Source organism: Lissotriton helveticus, chromosome 8 (assembly GCF_964261635.1).
Source record: "Lissotriton helveticus chromosome 8, aLisHel1.1, whole genome shotgun sequence".
Lineage (NCBI taxonomy): Eukaryota > Metazoa > Chordata > Amphibia > Caudata > Salamandridae > Lissotriton > Lissotriton helveticus.
The window spans coordinates 1,670,613,984-1,670,631,752 of record NC_136069.1 but is presented as its reverse complement, the minus strand read 5'-3'; the positions used below and the strand labels follow the sequence as shown (position 1 = coordinate 1,670,631,752).

General features: G+C 46.0%; 2 protein-coding genes across 8 annotated transcripts in view; both read right to left on the bottom strand.

The window, feature by feature from the left end:
• LOC144773616 (transient receptor potential cation channel subfamily M member 2-like) overlaps positions 1–17,769 on the bottom strand; it is a 4,189,411-nt gene that overhangs the window by 2,837,151 nt on the left and 1,334,491 nt on the right. The window lies entirely within an intron of this gene.
• LOC144773259 (uncharacterized) lies at positions 3,654–9,079 on the bottom strand. Its single transcript, XM_078658157.1, has 3 exons — positions 8,506–9,079; positions 7,891–8,234; positions 3,654–3,719 (listed from the first exon to the last, which is right to left on the bottom strand). Exons 1-3 carry the CDS (start codon positions 8,909–8,911, stop codon positions 3,654–3,656), a joined length of 816 nt encoding a protein of 271 aa, XP_078514283.1. The 5' UTR covers positions 8,912–9,079.

Sequence of the window (17,769 nt, the reverse complement as noted above, 5' to 3'; positions counted from 1 at the left end):
GCTATAACCGCTAGGATACATCCTCTCCCCTATAACCTATAAGTCATCCCTAAAGCAGACATTTCAATCCTGACGGCAGAATGCTGGGTTATAAGTGTGTGGCTGACTCTGCATGAGCAGCGCACCCCTACAAATGCCGGAGTCGATTCTCCAGACTTTGTAAGTGTAGTCAGCCATTTTGGTACATATAGTGGCCCTCCATCATTACGCGATGGCTAACTATATAGTGGCTGTGCCGAACCGGGGCATGTTTGGTAACATGCCCCATGTACTCATGGTAACAGCCTTTCAGGGTCTGCTAGCAAGCTAGTGCTGCTGCCGACCACAGGCACGATTCTGCCCTCCTGCTGCTGAGCTGAGCTTGAGCAGGGAAGGTAGAACAATAGGTTTCCTGTCACAGGGAAGTGTGACTACCTCCCAGACAGGCTGTAGTGTATAGGGCTGGGGTGGGGGTGCTTGCCAGCGCCACTAGTCTGCTCTGAAGGCCACATTTGGTGCCCTTGCATACTCCAGTTTGAGCCAGTTCAAGGAGTCCTTGGCTCTAGCTCCGGCGCAAAACTTGACTAAGGACATGGGAGTATTCTTCCCTCTGTCCAGCCCTCCTCTTTGATGGACCGCTGAGTTGTAGGACAAGACTCAAGCCTGAAACAATGTCACTCTTTGACCGTCTGGACACTTGGACTTCGCCTGGAACTGAGACTGTATCAAGGAAGACTCCTGGTGCTCCTGGTCTTGCTGTTCTGTAAGTCTTCTTTGTTGTCTGTGTCTGTGCTTCTTCCAGGATCTTCAACAGATCTGTGCTCATCAAGGACACCCGGGGTAATCTCCCTGGGAGTTAGGGAGTCACTCCCCTGCATCTGCAGGGACCGCAATGAAGCTGAGTGGTCTGCTGCTCCTGATGTACCACAAACTTCAAAAGACTCAGCAATCCAGGTGGCGGTTCTGCAACTCCCTCGAGGACTGGCCTGTACTCGGTGCAATTTTAAGGACAGTTTCACTCGTTGGACCGGCTGGGATCGAACCTCTGTGCACTGCATCAACTTGCCGCTGCCAAGGCTTGTTGATTTTGCACTCGAGATCTTCAGACCACAGGAAACCCAGGCTCCAGCATCTCTTCCTGCGAATATCTTCATCCTCACCACATCCTCTACACAGTGGGCCTTCATCTTTGGTGAGCTGCTCGAGGTCCTCTTACGACGCCTGTGCCTTTGGACTGTGGGTCCTCTCGAGGGTCTTCTCTTGCTTCAGTGGGCTCCCCTTGCTTGCTCTGACTCTCCTGACTTAGCTAGCCCCTTGGGCCTTGATGGTCCCAACGTTGCTCCTTCATCGCTTTCCACATCTGTTGCAGCTGCCAAAGCTTGTAGGTGCTCACGCTGAAAAACGACTCTGAGGTTCTCAACTTCCGATGTGGGACAGCTTGTGCATGGCTACTGTTCTTCCTCAGCATTGCCCGGTCCTCACAGCTGCAGCAACAAGGTCACCGTCATCAGACCTGCATCCTCCGACATCAGTGGGCATTGCTCTTCCATGCCTCCTGGTCACCTCTGAGTGGCAAAGACTCTGTCCCCTTTACTTGCAGGTTCTTCCCTTCAAGAATCCACCATTGGATTCCACCGGCCTCTTGCAAAGTCCTCGCCAGCGGCTTCTTTAGTGAAGTCCTCCATTGTGGTTTACGGGGGTTTTCGACGTCACTTCGGACCTATGCACCCAGCTTCCCAAGTGTAGGTATCCTGGTTCCTGGGGTATCCACGGGTGGGGTGACTCTCCAACCTTCTGTCTTACATGGGGTTTCATCCGGGTCCACTGGTAAGGGTCCTTCTTTTTCAAAACTGCAACTACGACTTTCCCGTTGACTTCTATTGAGTATACAGCTCTGCTTACACTCTGCACACAGCTTCCGTGGGGTTCCTAGGTACTTACCTTGGGTGGTTCTTTGTGTCCCCAGCTCTTCTAAGTCTCCTGGTCCAAGTCCTGACTTCGGTCCTAGTTCTCATATCACTTTCCCAGTATATAGTTTGGTCTCCCTTGAAGACCACTGTGTATTGTGCTTACTTACCTCTTGCAATTGAAGGATTGTTGTGTATTTGTATTAATATCTCCAGGTAGGAGACATATTAATGTGTTAGTGAGTGTTGCGTAATAAATAGACATTTTTATAACTACGCTTTGTGGTTCTTTTTCATTTAACCTACACTATATGAATAGATCTGGTAAAACAAGCTGCTTTACACTCCTTCTGGACTAATCCTGAAGTCTGCTCTCCACAGCTACCAATTAGAGAGCTTTCTTTGGCTGTCTTAGACAGCTAAAAATCACCATAAGGGTTGTCTGGATTAGTGCAAGGTGCTTCACTTAAATAAGTGTGCACCACATATACAAAGTCAGCCTCCTACAGTCATCATTTTTATTCAGGAGGGAATGGCTAGAGGAGATGTGTAATAGGATCTTGAAGTAAGGGTTGCAAGCAGCCGCGTGTGTTGGAAATAGTCGGACTGATGCTGTGAAGAAAATAATTCGGTCACATCACTCCAAATATTGCCAACGGTAAAACCCCTTACAAGCAGGTGAATGAGAAAAAACAAAGAAGTGAAAATAACGGTCTGGGTTTCCAGGTAGAAGAGTGGGTCAGAGTAAAGCTCAGGAAAATATTTAGAAAGGTTGTCCCGTCCTGTAGGTGATAAAAGAGGGAAGGTTTGTGATGGAACTGACATTTGGTAATGTGAAATGTGACAAACTATATCCTCTCTGCACGAAGATGTTGAGGAGACACTTAGAACAAAGAGGGGATTAAACTGCGGGGGAAAGAGATTCAGATCTCCTTTTGATACCCTTGCTGCACCGGCAATAGGTGACAAGAAGACTAGGGGGAGCTTCTGTCTATACTTCAGCGCTCTAGCAGGTACCTGCAAATGCTTCTAGCAAGAATCAGTACTAAAAGAAATAGAAATAGCAGATCTGAAGTTCCCTTCTGCCATTGTTGCAGCTGATTCAGAGGCACTACGCTCATATTCATTAGCAACTTATATCATCATAGTAATTGCAGTCAACAAGCTACTTATTGAAGTAGAAAAGTGCACCATCATACTCTCCTCTGCCGTTGAGGAATACAACATTGTACCATTTGACATCAAGAAGATCGATATCATGGGATGGAAGACCAAGCTGAAGAAGAAGGCAGTATCTAATGAGAAATATGACATCAATGCACTGTGTTTATTGTGTGGTGTTAAGGCATTCCTATTTGTCTTTCAAAGACACTATCAAGAGCCAAATCTTTCTCAGCATTACTTAGGAAGCACCATTCATTAGTGCTGCCAGATAAAAACGAGGTGATGGAGGAGCCAGCCCTACAAACTGCAGCTGATATGTTGTGGGGACATGAGGACATGTTCCACTTCCTCCTTCTTAGAGCCCTCCAACGAGATGACTAGAGCTTGAAATATAAAGGATTGGATTACATTTTGTTCTCAAGCTTCACCAGTTCAGCAGATCCATCCAACTTCTTGGATTGTAGTAACATAACTATGTAACATAACTATGTAACAAGCGTATCAAGGTATGCCAGAGCAAGTCCCACAGGAGGATCCTGCACCTATTGCTTACCCTTTACCACAACAAAAGCAGGTGCAAAACTCCTCATTCTATTTTGTCTCCTAACACTTCTCAAAGATTGCATCACTCTCATACTCCTTCTCCAATAAGGTATCAAGCTCATACTCCTAATAAGTCGGAGGGAAAGAGGTAGAAATCACAGGTGTAGAAGTCCAAGGTAAAGATGCTGTATACCAGAACATAAAATAATTCTACTTTTTAAGACTTTAAGAGGATTTATAGCCCGTCCTTGTCCCCTGGGTTACCAAAAATAGCATCTCCTGTAGATTATACTCTTACATTCCATGAGGTTCAAAAGAACAAATTACTTACCTTCGGTAACAAATTTTCTGGTAGAAACTCTATCTAGCTTCAGATTTCTTACCTTTGAATATCCCAGGCGTCAGGCTGGATCTGGAAACGTTTGCGGAGCAATATCCTTGCACAAATCATTGGGTGGCTCCATTCGGCTCCGCTTGACGTTGTTGGTGTCCATAGCGTCAGTTATGACGTCATAGTAGCTTGAAGGCACCATCCAGGTGCTCAGACGTCAGTACTTTTAATTTGTTTCAGGCCAGAAGCGCAGAGCCACGAAGTAACTGATGAACTGGTGTGCAAAACTAGAGCACTGAAAGGGGAGATTAACCCTAGCCCTACAACCTACAATATTAGTCCGCAAAGCGGGGAGGCATGGGAGGGGCTGTAAAGAATCTGCAGCTAGATAGAGTCTCTACCAGATAATGCGTTACCGAAGGTAAATAACTTGTTCATCTTATAGAGACTTCTAGCTGCAGATTCCTTACCTTTGAATTAGATACCCAAGCCATACCATCCTGGCCGCGGGCTGCGGACCAATACTTTAAACTAGAAAGTCCTGCAGGACTGAGTGGGCAAAATGTCCGCCTCTGCGGACACGACCCTCCAGGTAGCGTTTTGCAAATGTGTACAGTGATGCCCACGTTGCCGTTGCTGCCTGACAGATGTCTTGGACTGGGAAACTCTTAGCCAAGGACGCAGTCACAGCCTTTCCCCTGGTGGAATGGGCCCTTAATTCCTCAGGGGACTGCTTCTTAGACAGGGCATAGCAGATCTTAATGCAGAGAATGACCCAGTGAGAGATGGTCTTTTTTGTACTGCCCTTCCCTTCTTAGCTCCCAAGTACTTCACAAAGAGTTGGTCGTCCACCCGTAACTCTTTTGTGCAGTCAAGGTAGAACGACAATGCTCTTATCCCTCCATAAAGGGATGCGAGGGGGCAAAGATGGTGAGCAATGTGATCGACTGACCCAGATGGCATGGGGTCTAAACTTTCGGCCAAAAGGAAGCCTGCGTGTGGAGCACCACTTTGTCTGGAAAGGACATTAGATAGGGAGGTGAGGAAGGTAACGCCTGCAACTCATTCACCCTCTGGGCAGATGTAATTGCCACTAAGAAAGCTGTTTTGATGGCCAACAGCCTAAGGGAACAATTGTGTACACGCTCAATTGTAGCACACATTAGGTAGGTGAGGACCAAATTAAGGTCCAACTGTGGCATAATAAAGGGCATGGGTGGAAGCAGGTGAGCCAGCCCTTTTAGAAATCTTTTTACAATTGGAGATTTGAGGAGAAAGGGTTGGTCTGGCAGCCGCAAAAAAGACAGAGCAGAGAGATAACTCTTGAGAGTTCCAAAAGCAGAGCCCTGTTGAGTAAGGGTTAGAATTAACAGAATGGCAATAGAAAGAGAAGCAGAAAGAGGGTCAATAGACCTTTTTTGTACAGTATAATACAAATTTCTGCCAATGCAAGGCATCTGGGGCCAGATGTAGGTAGGCTATTACCGATCGGAATCGGCCGAAAATACCGATTTCGGTCCGTTTCCGATCGGTAGTGAGCGTTCGATATGTAGGTGACCAAAAATAGGCTGATTCGGTAATTATACCGATCGGTATGATTACCGAGCAGTAAAATACCGATAATTGAATGTTACCTATCGGTAATGTTACCTATCGGTAATGTTACCTATCGGTAATGTTACCTATCGGTAATGTCACCGATCGGTAATGTTACCTATCGGTAATTTTACCTATCGGTAATGTCACCGATCGGTAAATTTACCGATCGGAAATGTTACCGATCGGTAATGTCACAGATCGGTATTGTTACCGATCGGAAATGTTACAGATCGGTAAATAAAAGTAGGTAAAATTGAAAATCGAGATGTAGGGAGGCCCAGAAATACCGATTTTGCCTCAAAATCGGTATTTGAGAGTCGGAATTTACCATGGATTCAAATCAGGTGGTAACCAGGTGCAGCCTATAAAAAAGGACCCAAAATGCAATTCAGTTTGCACAATGGCGGCATTCTATGTAATAGCAAGACGTCTACGGCTACGGGAGGAAGGAGAGAGGGAATGGCTGAGACAGGAGCAGGTCTACAGGCAGAGGGTCACCCTGTTGATGCTGACAGAGGAGGAGATAGTACAAAGGTACAGGTTGGCTCCAGTAACCATCATGGAGCTCATCAGGGACCTTAAACCACTGTTGGAGCACCCCACCCCAAGGGCACATGCAATACCAGCACATGTGCAGGTGCTGTGCAGCCTCCACCTGCTGGCGTCAGGGAGCTACCAGAGCGTGGTTGCTGTGGCGGGAGGGGTGACCCAGAGCAGCCTCTCAAGGTTCTTCCACAGATTCCTTGACGCCATGTTGCACAGGATGGAGCATTATATTTCATTTCCATCCACCCATGCTGAACTGGTACAAACAAAATCAGACTTTTACCAGATGGCAAGATTTCCCCATATCATCGGATGCATTGATGGGACACACATCCCCATTTGTCCCCCTGCTGCCACCGAATACATTTACCGCAATAGGAAGTCAAGCCACACCATCAACGTCCAGGTGATTTGCAATGCTAAGTACGTTATCACAGACCTTGTAGCTAAATTCCCTGGAAGTACACATGACTCCTATATATTTCAGAACAGCGGCATCTATGAACGGCTGTCAGCAGGGGAATTTGGCGAAGGATACCTCCTAGGTAAGACAGAGTCTGCGACAGCATTCACACATATTGCAGTGAGACTTACAAGTATACATGTGACTAATGTACTCCCATTTCCCTTTTAGGAGACAGTGCATATGCCCTACGTTCTTTTATTCTCACTCCCTACCTCAACCCCTCCACACCCAGCCAAAGGAGGTATAACCGGGCACATAAAAGTACAAGGAATGTGGTTGAACGGACATTTGGCATCTGGAAGAGCCGATTTAGATGCCTTCACAAGAGTGGAGGCGCAAGGCAGTATACCCCCATAACATGCTGCAAAATCATAGCTGCCTGTGCCATGTTGCACAACTTGGCTGTCAAAAAGGGTACAGAGGTGGAGTTGGAGGAGTACGAGGACCATGATGACGACAATGCCGTGCCTGACATACAACCTGCTGGAGTCACAACACCAAGTGATGGGAGATACAGGCGTGAGGAAATAACAGCCAACTATTTCTGAGTAAGTAATGACACACAGACAGGTTGTGAATGGAAGTAAAGTATTTATCTGTTGGCACGAACTTACAGCACTTAGGTGCAACAAATTAACATGTACAAAGGTGGGGACAACATGTCCAGGGTTACTTCACCCAAACTTTTAAAGTCACTTTCTCTGCCGCTTCCCAGACACACTGGGAGTATCCCCACTGCCTTCCTCCAGGCTTGAAGGCTCAGCTGTGCGCCTCCGGCCCCTACGAGCAGGCACCACAGCACTACCCAAGCTGCTGCGGCTACTACTGTCCTCCCCTTCAGCCACATCCAGGGCAGGATTGTGAGCAGCATTACTGATCATCATTGCCTCTAGGGCACTGGTTATTTTGGCTATGCCCCTTGTGACCTCTGCTGTATTTTGTGTTAGGCTTTCCTGCATATTGTTTCCTCTCCTGCATAGCTGTGCAGTGGCAGTGGCAAGGCGATTCAGCACCCTGTTGGTAGCGCGGGTGTCCCTGCGCCTTGTATTCTCTATGTGGTCCATCTTATCGCACAGCTGCGTGATAGCAGACGTAATACCAGCAACTAGGTTGTCATTTGATTTTACCATGTCCCTGCTGCAATTGGCTATATCAGTAATGCCCTTCCCCATCTCTCCTACAGTTTGATTGAGAGCACGGAATTGCCGGTGGCAGGCCTGGATGGATCTGCCCTGCATGCGCTGGATGCGCACCATGCTTCCCTCCAGCCCCCGGAAGACAGTGCCTTCTCCAGTGCCTCCTGCAGTGCTGTGCATGCGGCGACGTCTTGGCATGGTGTCTTCATCAGTGTTTGCCTGCAGTGCAGCATGAGGCATAGGTGGAGTTTGCTCAGCCTGATCTAATGCTGCCTCCATCAAGGGCAGTGTGGCCACGAGTCGCCTCCTGGCTGGTGGTGTTGCAGGTGCAGCCTGTTGCATTACTGGGGAAGTCTCCGGTGAGAATACCAATGCAGGTGATTGTGACAGGTGTGGGGAGTGTGGAAGGTCGGGGGTGAGGCCTGTCTCCTCCTCCTGTGCAATGCCACTTGTGTCCTCCTCATCTTGCGATGGTTGCTCATGGCTTGGCCCTGCCTCCTCACTCTCCTCCCTCGCTGCTGCAGTCCCTGGTGTCGATGTGCCTTGCTTGGCTGATGGTGCCCCTAGGTGTAAATAAGCGTATGTACATTGATTGTTACTGTGTCACAGTGACTATAAATAAATCTTTACACATTTAACTTTCATGATTCTGCAATACTTTCACTGCCTTGCTGATGTCTGTTCAGTTATACATGGTCTAATATTGGCAGACTACATTTCCCATTATGCATTGCTCCTGTATAGTGCTAGCAGTACTGGACTGGGCTTGGCCTGTGCTCAGAGGTTTAAGGGATGCTGCTTGGTATGGGGTGTTGTGCTGCGCATGCATCTTACCTTTTGATTTGGCTCGGGCTGAGCTGTCCACTGCTCCCAGTCCCACCACACTGTCTGGCTCGATGGTAGACGCCACCAACTCCTCCAGCTCAGTCAGGGGGGGTGCTGGATTCCTGCCTCCTCCAGTGACACCAGCCTGTTTATGCAGCTCTGCAAGCTTCCTCTTGGTTTGGCTCCTGAGGTCATAGAATCTTTTCTTTAAATCCTCCATGCTCCTGCTGGTGACTCCCACTGCATTTACCCTTTCCACTATGTGCAGCCACAGCTTTCGCTTAGCTGACTCAGCCATGGTGAGGGAGAGCTTCCCAAATAGTTGGGTGTGCACCTTGACCACCTCCTCGACTAGGAGTTCAAGCTCAGTGTTGCTGAACTTAATTTTTCTCTTTCTCTCACTGCTGCTTGACATTATTCCTGGGTTTTCAACACAAACAACTCTCTCCCTGCTCCTCTCTCTGTGTGCTCTGCTCTGCCTGTCTCCAGAACTTTCTAATGAGTTGCACCTGGCTGGGCAGGCACTTCCTGGGAGGAAGGGGGAGGGTGGTTGCACCTGATTGGCTGTTGTGTTCAGTTTCACTTTTGTTTGCTGCACGTTTGTTTGTAATACCGATCTGTATTTACCGATCGGTATTACCGATCGGTATTTGCCGATCGGTATTACAGATCGGTATTTCCAATGCATTCCTATGGGACTTTTGGCCCATAGGAATGCATTGGAAATACCGATCTGTAATACCGATCGGCAAATACCGATCGGTAATACCGATCGGTAAATACAGATCACCCGTTACCGATTTTTACCGATTCGGTATATTTTTCCGATTTTTTACCTACATATCATTTTCCGATTTTTAAATACCGAATCTGTAAAAATCGGTAAAATTCGGTATTTAAAAATCGGTAAAATGGATTTACCTACATCTGGCCCATACTGTCTTAGTGGAGGGCCGCCTGGCTGCCAGATTAACATTACAAACTTTGGGAGGAAGGTCAAACGCCATCAATTGCTGCTGCTCAATCTCCACATATGGAGTCGCAGAGTTGACAGGTTCAGGTGGAGGACCTTCCCCTGCTGCTGTGACAGAAGATCCTCCCGAAGGGGCAGCCTGATCGGAGGATCGATGCGTATCTTCAGAAGCTCTGGATACCAGACACTTATCACCCAGTCCGGAGCCGCAATGATGACTTGGACCCGGTCGCTCCTGATCTTCTTCAGAACCCTGGGCAGGAGGGGTATGGGTGAAAAGGTGTACAGCAGGCCTAAGTTCTGCTCAAAAAGAATGGCGGCGCCGAGTGAAAGTCGCCTTGGAAACTCCAGCACGCAGTATTGCTGACACTGCTCGTTCTCTCTGGAGGCAAAGAAAACTAACCAAGGTTCTCCCCACTGTTAAAAGAGACCTTTCGCCACCTCTGACAGGATATGCCATTCGTGATCTGCTAGGCATCAACGGCTGAGTTTGTCTGCCATGGCATTCAAAGACCTGCCCGGTGTTGAACCATCAGGGTTATGCCCTGCATTTCCAGCCATGTCCAGAGATGCAGGGCCTCTTGACAAAGGGTCCACAACCTCACCCTGCCCTGCTTGTTGAAGTACCACATGACGGTGGTATTGTCCGTGACACCTGCACTAGCTTCCCCTTGACAAGAGGGAAGAAATACTTTCAATATCAATCGAATCGCTCAGAGCTCCAGCAGATTTATGTGGAGCCCTGACTCCGCCGGAGAGCAGTGTCCCCTGATCGCCACCTTTCCAGGATGGCCGCCCCACCCCAGACGCATCTGTCACTTCTGTGAATTTTGGTTGAAGAAGGGGGAGGAGTCTGCCATTGACCCAATCGTGGTTTGTTAACCACCACTGCAGATTTCTTGCAGTTCCTTACGAGATCTGGACATTGCCAGTGAGATTTCCTGAATGCTGTGCTCACTGGAACTTCAGGTCCAACTTCAGATCCTGCATACGCCACCTGGCATGCTTTACCAACAGCATGCAGGAGGCCATGAGGCCTAACAGCCTCAGAGTCAGTCTGACAGAAATCCAGGATAGAGGCTGAAACATCAGAATCATAACCTGAATATCCTGGACTTGCTGCTCTGGAGGATAGGCCTGAAAATTCACTGTGTCCAGAACTGCTCAGATGAAAAGGAGCGTCTGAGAAGAAGTCAGGTGTGACTTCTGCAAATTTATAGGGAACACCTGTGAATGCAGGAGATCCGCCGTAGTCTGAAGGTGGGTGACAGCTGTTTGGGGCGAGGACGCCTTCAACAGCCAGTCGCCGAGGTAGAGGAAGACTGGTACCCGTAACCTGCGCATATGAGCAGCGACCACCGCCTTCACCTTGGAGAACAACCAACGGGGACTGGTAAGGCCGAAGGGGTGTTGTGAATGTATCTAGGACCCTAATTCAATATTCCCGATTTATGCCCTTATGTGGTTATAACAAATCATATCCTTATAAAGGCATAAGAATCATATCCATATTTAGTCATAGCCAATGCAGTCCAAATACAGCAAGGCTACTCCCATAGACTCCTAGAAAGTACAACGCGTTCTTTAAACAAACCAAGCCTCCAGCAGCCCGGGAATTCCCCCTGCTTTTGTTTTGATTTGCACAAGAACTCCTGGAGTCCAGAAACAACTGTAAGTTCTTAATGACGTCTTATGTCCAACCTTACGTCAAACTCGGCACCTTTCAAGTATAAATATACCAGCATTTGCCTTAAGCAAACACACGGTGGTTTGGAGCAGAGCGGCTATCTACTTGCCCGACGCCCAGCTGATGCGAGTGCTGAAGGAAGCCGACCCTCCCATTTGACGCACTGAGAGAGACCCTGTCTTTTCTCCTGCTGAGAAATCCAGCTCCAGTGTTTCCAGTCACCCTTGCGGGTTGCTGCTAGATCGAGTCCTGAGAGAGAGATACAAGACCTCCTTCATTCTATAAACCAAGGTACAGAGCTGATTAGATCCTTAGAGAATTCTTGATTCAGATTCTTGGCAAAAACCAACTTAACTTAAACTGCAACTTACTTACTCCTTCCCACGTATTAGGCTTAGGTCAGGCACACCGGGGTAGGCATATCTTAGAAGCACCAGTTGAGTACGTTTAGTCAATGATTTTATGTATGTATATATTTTATCCATTTTAAGTATCATATGGCTCAGAAACCATATCAATGCTTTTACAGTATTATTTCATAATACTACTTTTACTGTACGCACTTTACTTTATGACAAGTATTGCAATTGTGGCAATTCACTTCTCTTGCATGAGAAAGAGGACTGCTCAATAAATAACAACTTTTATTGAAAACGCCCGTCTCTATATTTCTCTGCACTCTGGTGAAACTAAGCATGCACAATTGACTGAGTGAAATAGCTGTCTATTGTTTTCACACGACTCTGGAGATATACTCCTTATTCTGGGGGGAGCAAAGTTGTCATGTTTGTGGGGTTGTCAGAAACTAATCCCTTCTTGTCTAATCAGGAAAGTTAACTCTTTCCTGTTCATTCGAGAAAGTTTCTAGTGACCTGTGAGCTAGCTGGCAATCATAATTAAGACTAACATATTCGACCTCAGTCCTACGTCTAAACTATCATTTATGTTATTCCAATGCGCAGAGCCTATTGGGAATATAGGAACTACACTACATGGCGCCCAACGTTTGGTAAGGCGATAATCTAACGCAAGACACTAGAGTAACTCAGTCATGCTTTTCACACAGACCCCGTTTCCCGTAAAAACTCCAATAGACGTCTGGAGTGGGTAAAGGGTTAATATCCGCCGGAACTTAGTAGGAAGAGATTCCTATGTATCAGTTTTTGGTTTAGTCAACGTTGAAGGATACAGTGTTCCAAAATATTGTGCACCTAATCTTTGTTTCCTTGAAACTTGCTCTGCAAAAAAAAACACTTTGTCAGTAAAATGGGGGAAAGTGAAGATGAAAGGGAGAGAGCTAAATTAGCAGCTCAACTTCTAGCGGATGACTCAAGTCTCCAACATGAAGACCTGAATGCTATAATCATTCCGGTAAATGTAAGAAGAACTATAACTCTTAAACTTATAGAAAATGGACTATCATCAAGAGGTGGTACAGTCATTTTCGTGGTAGAGGCCCATGAATATCGGCAGACAGAGGTATTCTATTCATGGATACATTTTCCAGCAGCACACGCTGTAACACAAGATTTCCACTATTACAAAATAGAGGAATCTCCAGACGAATACGCTCCTTTCGAGGACGTTGAAATTCCACTAACATACCAAGAGCACCTGCTCTGGTTTAATGGCACCCTAAAACATCAAAATCACATCACCAGGCTCGGTCCACTAGGTAGACCAGGAGCAACGTGGCCAGTTCTAGCCGGCTACACTCCACATACAGACATTGAAAAAATGTCAGACTGAGAACTTTTAGCTCAGCTAAAACAACTAATTAAAATACATAGACAATTGGTCCAATATGTCATGCGGACTTCAACAGTCCAACCAGCAATAAAAATGCCACAGCACACCCCTCAACAGGTGAACACAAATGAATTCACACCACAGGATATACAATCAGCCATTGGCAAAATACCCGCAAAACGGGAACAAATTCCATTCCGGTTAGCTCAAAAAATCACTCAAATAGAGGCAGTATTTCCTGATACTACACCTCATGAGAAACACAGAATTCTGACCATCTGTCTTCCAATGGGGATTGCACCACATGTGGAGGACTGTGACACTTGGGGCACAGTCTTTGCTTCAATATACACAAAAACACATGGTGTTCCATCTATGACGGTTATAATAGACGTATTAAGACAGATTAAAAATGAATACGGTCAGAACCTGCTTTAACTTTAGGTATGAAATTACTGAAAGACTTTAAGCAAGTCTCGGCTATATTACTAGCCGAGAAGCAGCATCTGTGGCGATCCGCCAGAAATTGAAAGAAACAGATATAGCAGAACAACCTTTTGAACTTTCCAGAATCATAGAAAAATCCTATGAAGAACTAGGTAGAGATAGTTTGGGTGGGAAACCACTAAAACACCAACTAACTGAAAATCCTGAAAAAACATTTATTAAAAATAATCTCAACACTCCAAAAAAGAGTTGGGAGTGTAATAAACAATCAACTCCCAGAGAAAAACGGTTTCAGTCCAGAGGAAGGTCTCCTCAACGGAGAGATAGATCTCCAGAACGAGGAAACAAGTCTCCCCAGAGGGAGCCCTCTGAAAAAAGATACAACCTTAGAAATAGGGACAATTTGAGAAAACCTGGCAGATATCAAGATATTGATACACGTCCCTCTCGATCTTTTCAGAATTCCTCACAGAAATCGGAAAGAAGAGGACGGTCAGAACACAAGGAAGAGCACGTCAAGTCCAAAGACAAGGAACCTGCTCATCAAAGTAAAAAATTACAATATCCAAAGAAGAAGGTAGCTAGTATTAAAATAAAACATGTCGAGGATTCTGAGGACACAACTGAAAAACGGAGAGTGGGCCTAGACAATGCTAGACAGCACAGCAGAAGGGACCATAGCTCGCAAGATCCTGATGAATATCCTGGAGACAGTGGACACGAATGAGTACATTCAGGTGGAAACTGCAGATACCAGAGTTAGCGTGCCCCTTAAATTATACAAAATAACATTGCGTATGGAGGGGGACAAGACTAGGAAAATAAGGGGTCTCTTTTGGGATAACCTTTCGAAGGGCTATGATATCCTTCAGAAAAAGACTGGCCACCAGAGTTAGTCAGGGAGTGCCCACATGGCGAAGAAATGATTATGCCAGCCTTCTCAAATCACATTCCAATTCATAAAAAATACACATTTGCAAGAAAATGGGCAGTGGCCCAAGCCCCTGCATTATATAAAAATCACGTACAATGGGATGAGGATTTTCCTCACCACAAAATCTAGTTAAAAAATCAACCGACTACACAGAGGCAGTATCCAGTTAAGCAAAAAGCTAAAAAGCAAGTCAGGAAGATCTTAGATCAACTTGACTATCAGGGGGTGATTGAAATATGCACCTTGCAAATGAACAAGCCTTTGTTTCCTGTCTCCAAGCCAGACGATTCATATCGTCTAGTTTTGGACTACAGTCACTTAAACTCCTGCTGCAAAACATTTGCAGTACAAAACTCACACAGTGCAGCACTAATGAATAACATCGTGCGCAAAAAATATAAAATGACATTAGACATTTCGAATGGTTTCTTTTGTCAAAACATAGCACCTGAAAGCAGGTATTTGACCGTTTTCTCCTGTATGGGGGCGCAAAAACAATTCGGTTGACTCCTACAGGGATTCAATAATAGCCCAGGATTATTCTCAGCAAGGGTAACAGAGTTACTACAAATATATGATGATGAGGCATTATCTTATGTCGACGACATCTATCTCACAGATGATGACCTGGAGACTCACTTAAAAAGAGTGAACACCATAATACTTGGGTTCGCAGCTGAAGGGTACAAATTCAACTTTAAAAAGTCACGAATTGCCCATCTAACTGTCCTGTTCTTAGGATATGAACTATCAAGTGAAGGCAAAAGCCTAGCAGACAACTTCTTAGAGAATTGTGCAGTACTCCAAGCTCCAAAAACGCTGAAGAACTTGCAATCAATACTAGGTTTCCTGAATTTCGGAAGAACATACATTCTAAATTACGCAGAGAGGGTTAAACCGCTCTATGAATTAATCGAATCTGATTTCAAACCAATAAATTGGACTCAGAAACACACAGAAATTTTAAGATCATTACAAACAGACATGTTAACTAAAACAAAACTGCAAACACGCGCAAATGAACGCAACCTTGTAATCTGAGTCATCCCAGGAAGATGCGGATTCACATACCTGACCTCTAATGTAATGACGGAGAAACGGTACCCACAGCTTACAAATCACACTTGTACACTCAAGCTGAAATTAAATTCAGTTCAACTGAAAAAATTCTGACTGCGGTTCAAACTGCTGTAGCAAAAGAAAGAGCCCTCGCACAAGGTAAACGTATAATAATCGTTACACCGGTACCTGTCCTAGAAGCAGTAACAAGAGCAAGCATTCCAAATGCTAAAGCTTTACATCCGAGATGGATACAATGGGTTAATTCTCTTGCTGCATCAGACGTAGAATACGAATTTGATCCTAATTTAAAAACACAAGAATTTCTCCAATACGAATATGAATGTCATCTGCCTACCGAAATCTTGCCTCTCGAACATTACGGCTGTATAATATATACAGACGGTTCAGCACAACCCGCAGTTAGGGGTAAACAAGCATATAGTGCTGCGTGCGCGATTGTTAAAGGTCGTTGGCACGAAGGGAAATTTAGACCACTGGTCACTAAAACTCAATCTCTAGGAGATTGTACAGCTCAGCGAGCTGAACTACAGGCTTTTAAGATGATTCAGAAAAGGGGGTGGTGATGAACAGAGTGCCTGAATTAAGCAGACCACTCTTACCCAGTCCAAAGATCAGGGCTTGATCCATCACCGTTTTTTAGCTCACTGCACCATCCCAGCTCAGAACTTGGCTATATGCAAATTAGTCTGTTCCTGTCCCAGTGCATGATGGGAACAGGGCAAACCAAACTACCAAGCCAATTCTTATACTGGGAAGGAAACAAGCTTCCGCGGACCGGTTTCTGCCATTTCAGGCGTCGTCGGCCCGGCTTGCTTGAATCCTGATGGTGCAATGAGCAAGGGACTCACATCTGAGTATACCCTTCCACGCTTATGGTGGACAAAATGATTCAGAAAAGGGGGTGGTGATGAACAGAGTGCCTGAATTAAGCAGACCACTCTTACCCAGTCCAAAGATCAGGGCTTGATCCATCACCGTTTTTTAGCTCACTGCACCATCCCAGCTCAGAACTTGGCTATATGCAAATTAGTCTGTTCCTGTCCCCTTTTCTGAATCATTTTGTCCACCCTAAGCGTGGAAGGGTATACTCAGACATGAGTCCCTTGCTCACTGCTCCATCAGGATTCAAGCAAGCCGGGCCGACGACGCCTGAAATGGCAGAAACCGGTCCCCGGAAGCTTGTCTCCTTTCTGGTGAAGAATTGGCTTGGTAGTTTGGTCTGCCCTGTTCCCATGATGCACTGGGCCAGGGACAGACTAATTTGCATATAGCCAGGTTCTGAGCTAGGATGGGCAGTGAGCTAAATAACGGTGATGGATCAAGCCCTGATCTTTGGACTGGGTAAGAGTGGTCTGCTTAATTCAGACACTCTGTTCATCACCACCCCCATTTCTGAATCACAGGCTTTTAAGATGGCGCTTGAAAATACCGATCGCGAATTCCCCAAACTAATAGTGTGCGATTCATATTACTGCGTACAGTCTTACAATGAATACTTGCAGAACTGGGTTCAAAACGGCTTCAAAGATGCAAAAGGTGGCACAATCAAGCATAAAATGCTTTGGGAACATGTAGTTCTTTTACAGAAAGAACTACAAAAGACTCACGTGATACATACACTGAGTCATCAACGTGATGGCGTTCACGTTGCAGGGAATTCATTGGCTGACGAGGCCGCGAAGGCAGCTGTGCAAACGACTTCCGTAGCTGCCATCACCCGGTCAAAAACAAAAATAGACAGCAAAATAATGCAGGCTGTCAGTGCTTCAGTAAAAGACAGTGGTAAGACACTCCCGAAAGGCTTTCCAGTAAAGTACTCATACAAAACTGATGCGAATAATGTTCCTTTTGCTCAAATCCCTAGAGTGGGGGATAGGGCAATTCCAAACATGGAACACAGGTTAGGACTAATTTTAGCGGCACACGAAGGGCTCGCTGCTGCACATGCTGGTGTTTCTGCCACAGTATCATTAATAAAACAGAGATATTGGTGGACGCGGATGAGAAAACAAACTAGGAACTATGTTCTTGAATGTGAATTATGCCAAAGAATGAAAGTATCATCAGTGAAACGACCAGCACAGACGCCCCTTCTGATCTCAGATAAACCATTAGCATGTGTTTACCTGGACCTCTGTGGTCCCTTACAGAGGGATGGCAACTATAAATATATCATGGTCGCAGTGGATTCCTGCAGGAGATTCATTTGGATGTGGCCCCAGCGCTTGGCTGACGCCAGAACTGTTATACAAAGATTTGCGAGTCTTTATCGGCACATACGCAAATGGCATGCTACATTCTGACCAGGGTCCTGCGTTTAGCTCTCGAGCTTACAAAGAGGCCATGGCCAGCATGGGCATTGCATTGCGGTACTCTTCTCCCTTCCATCCTGAGGGTAAT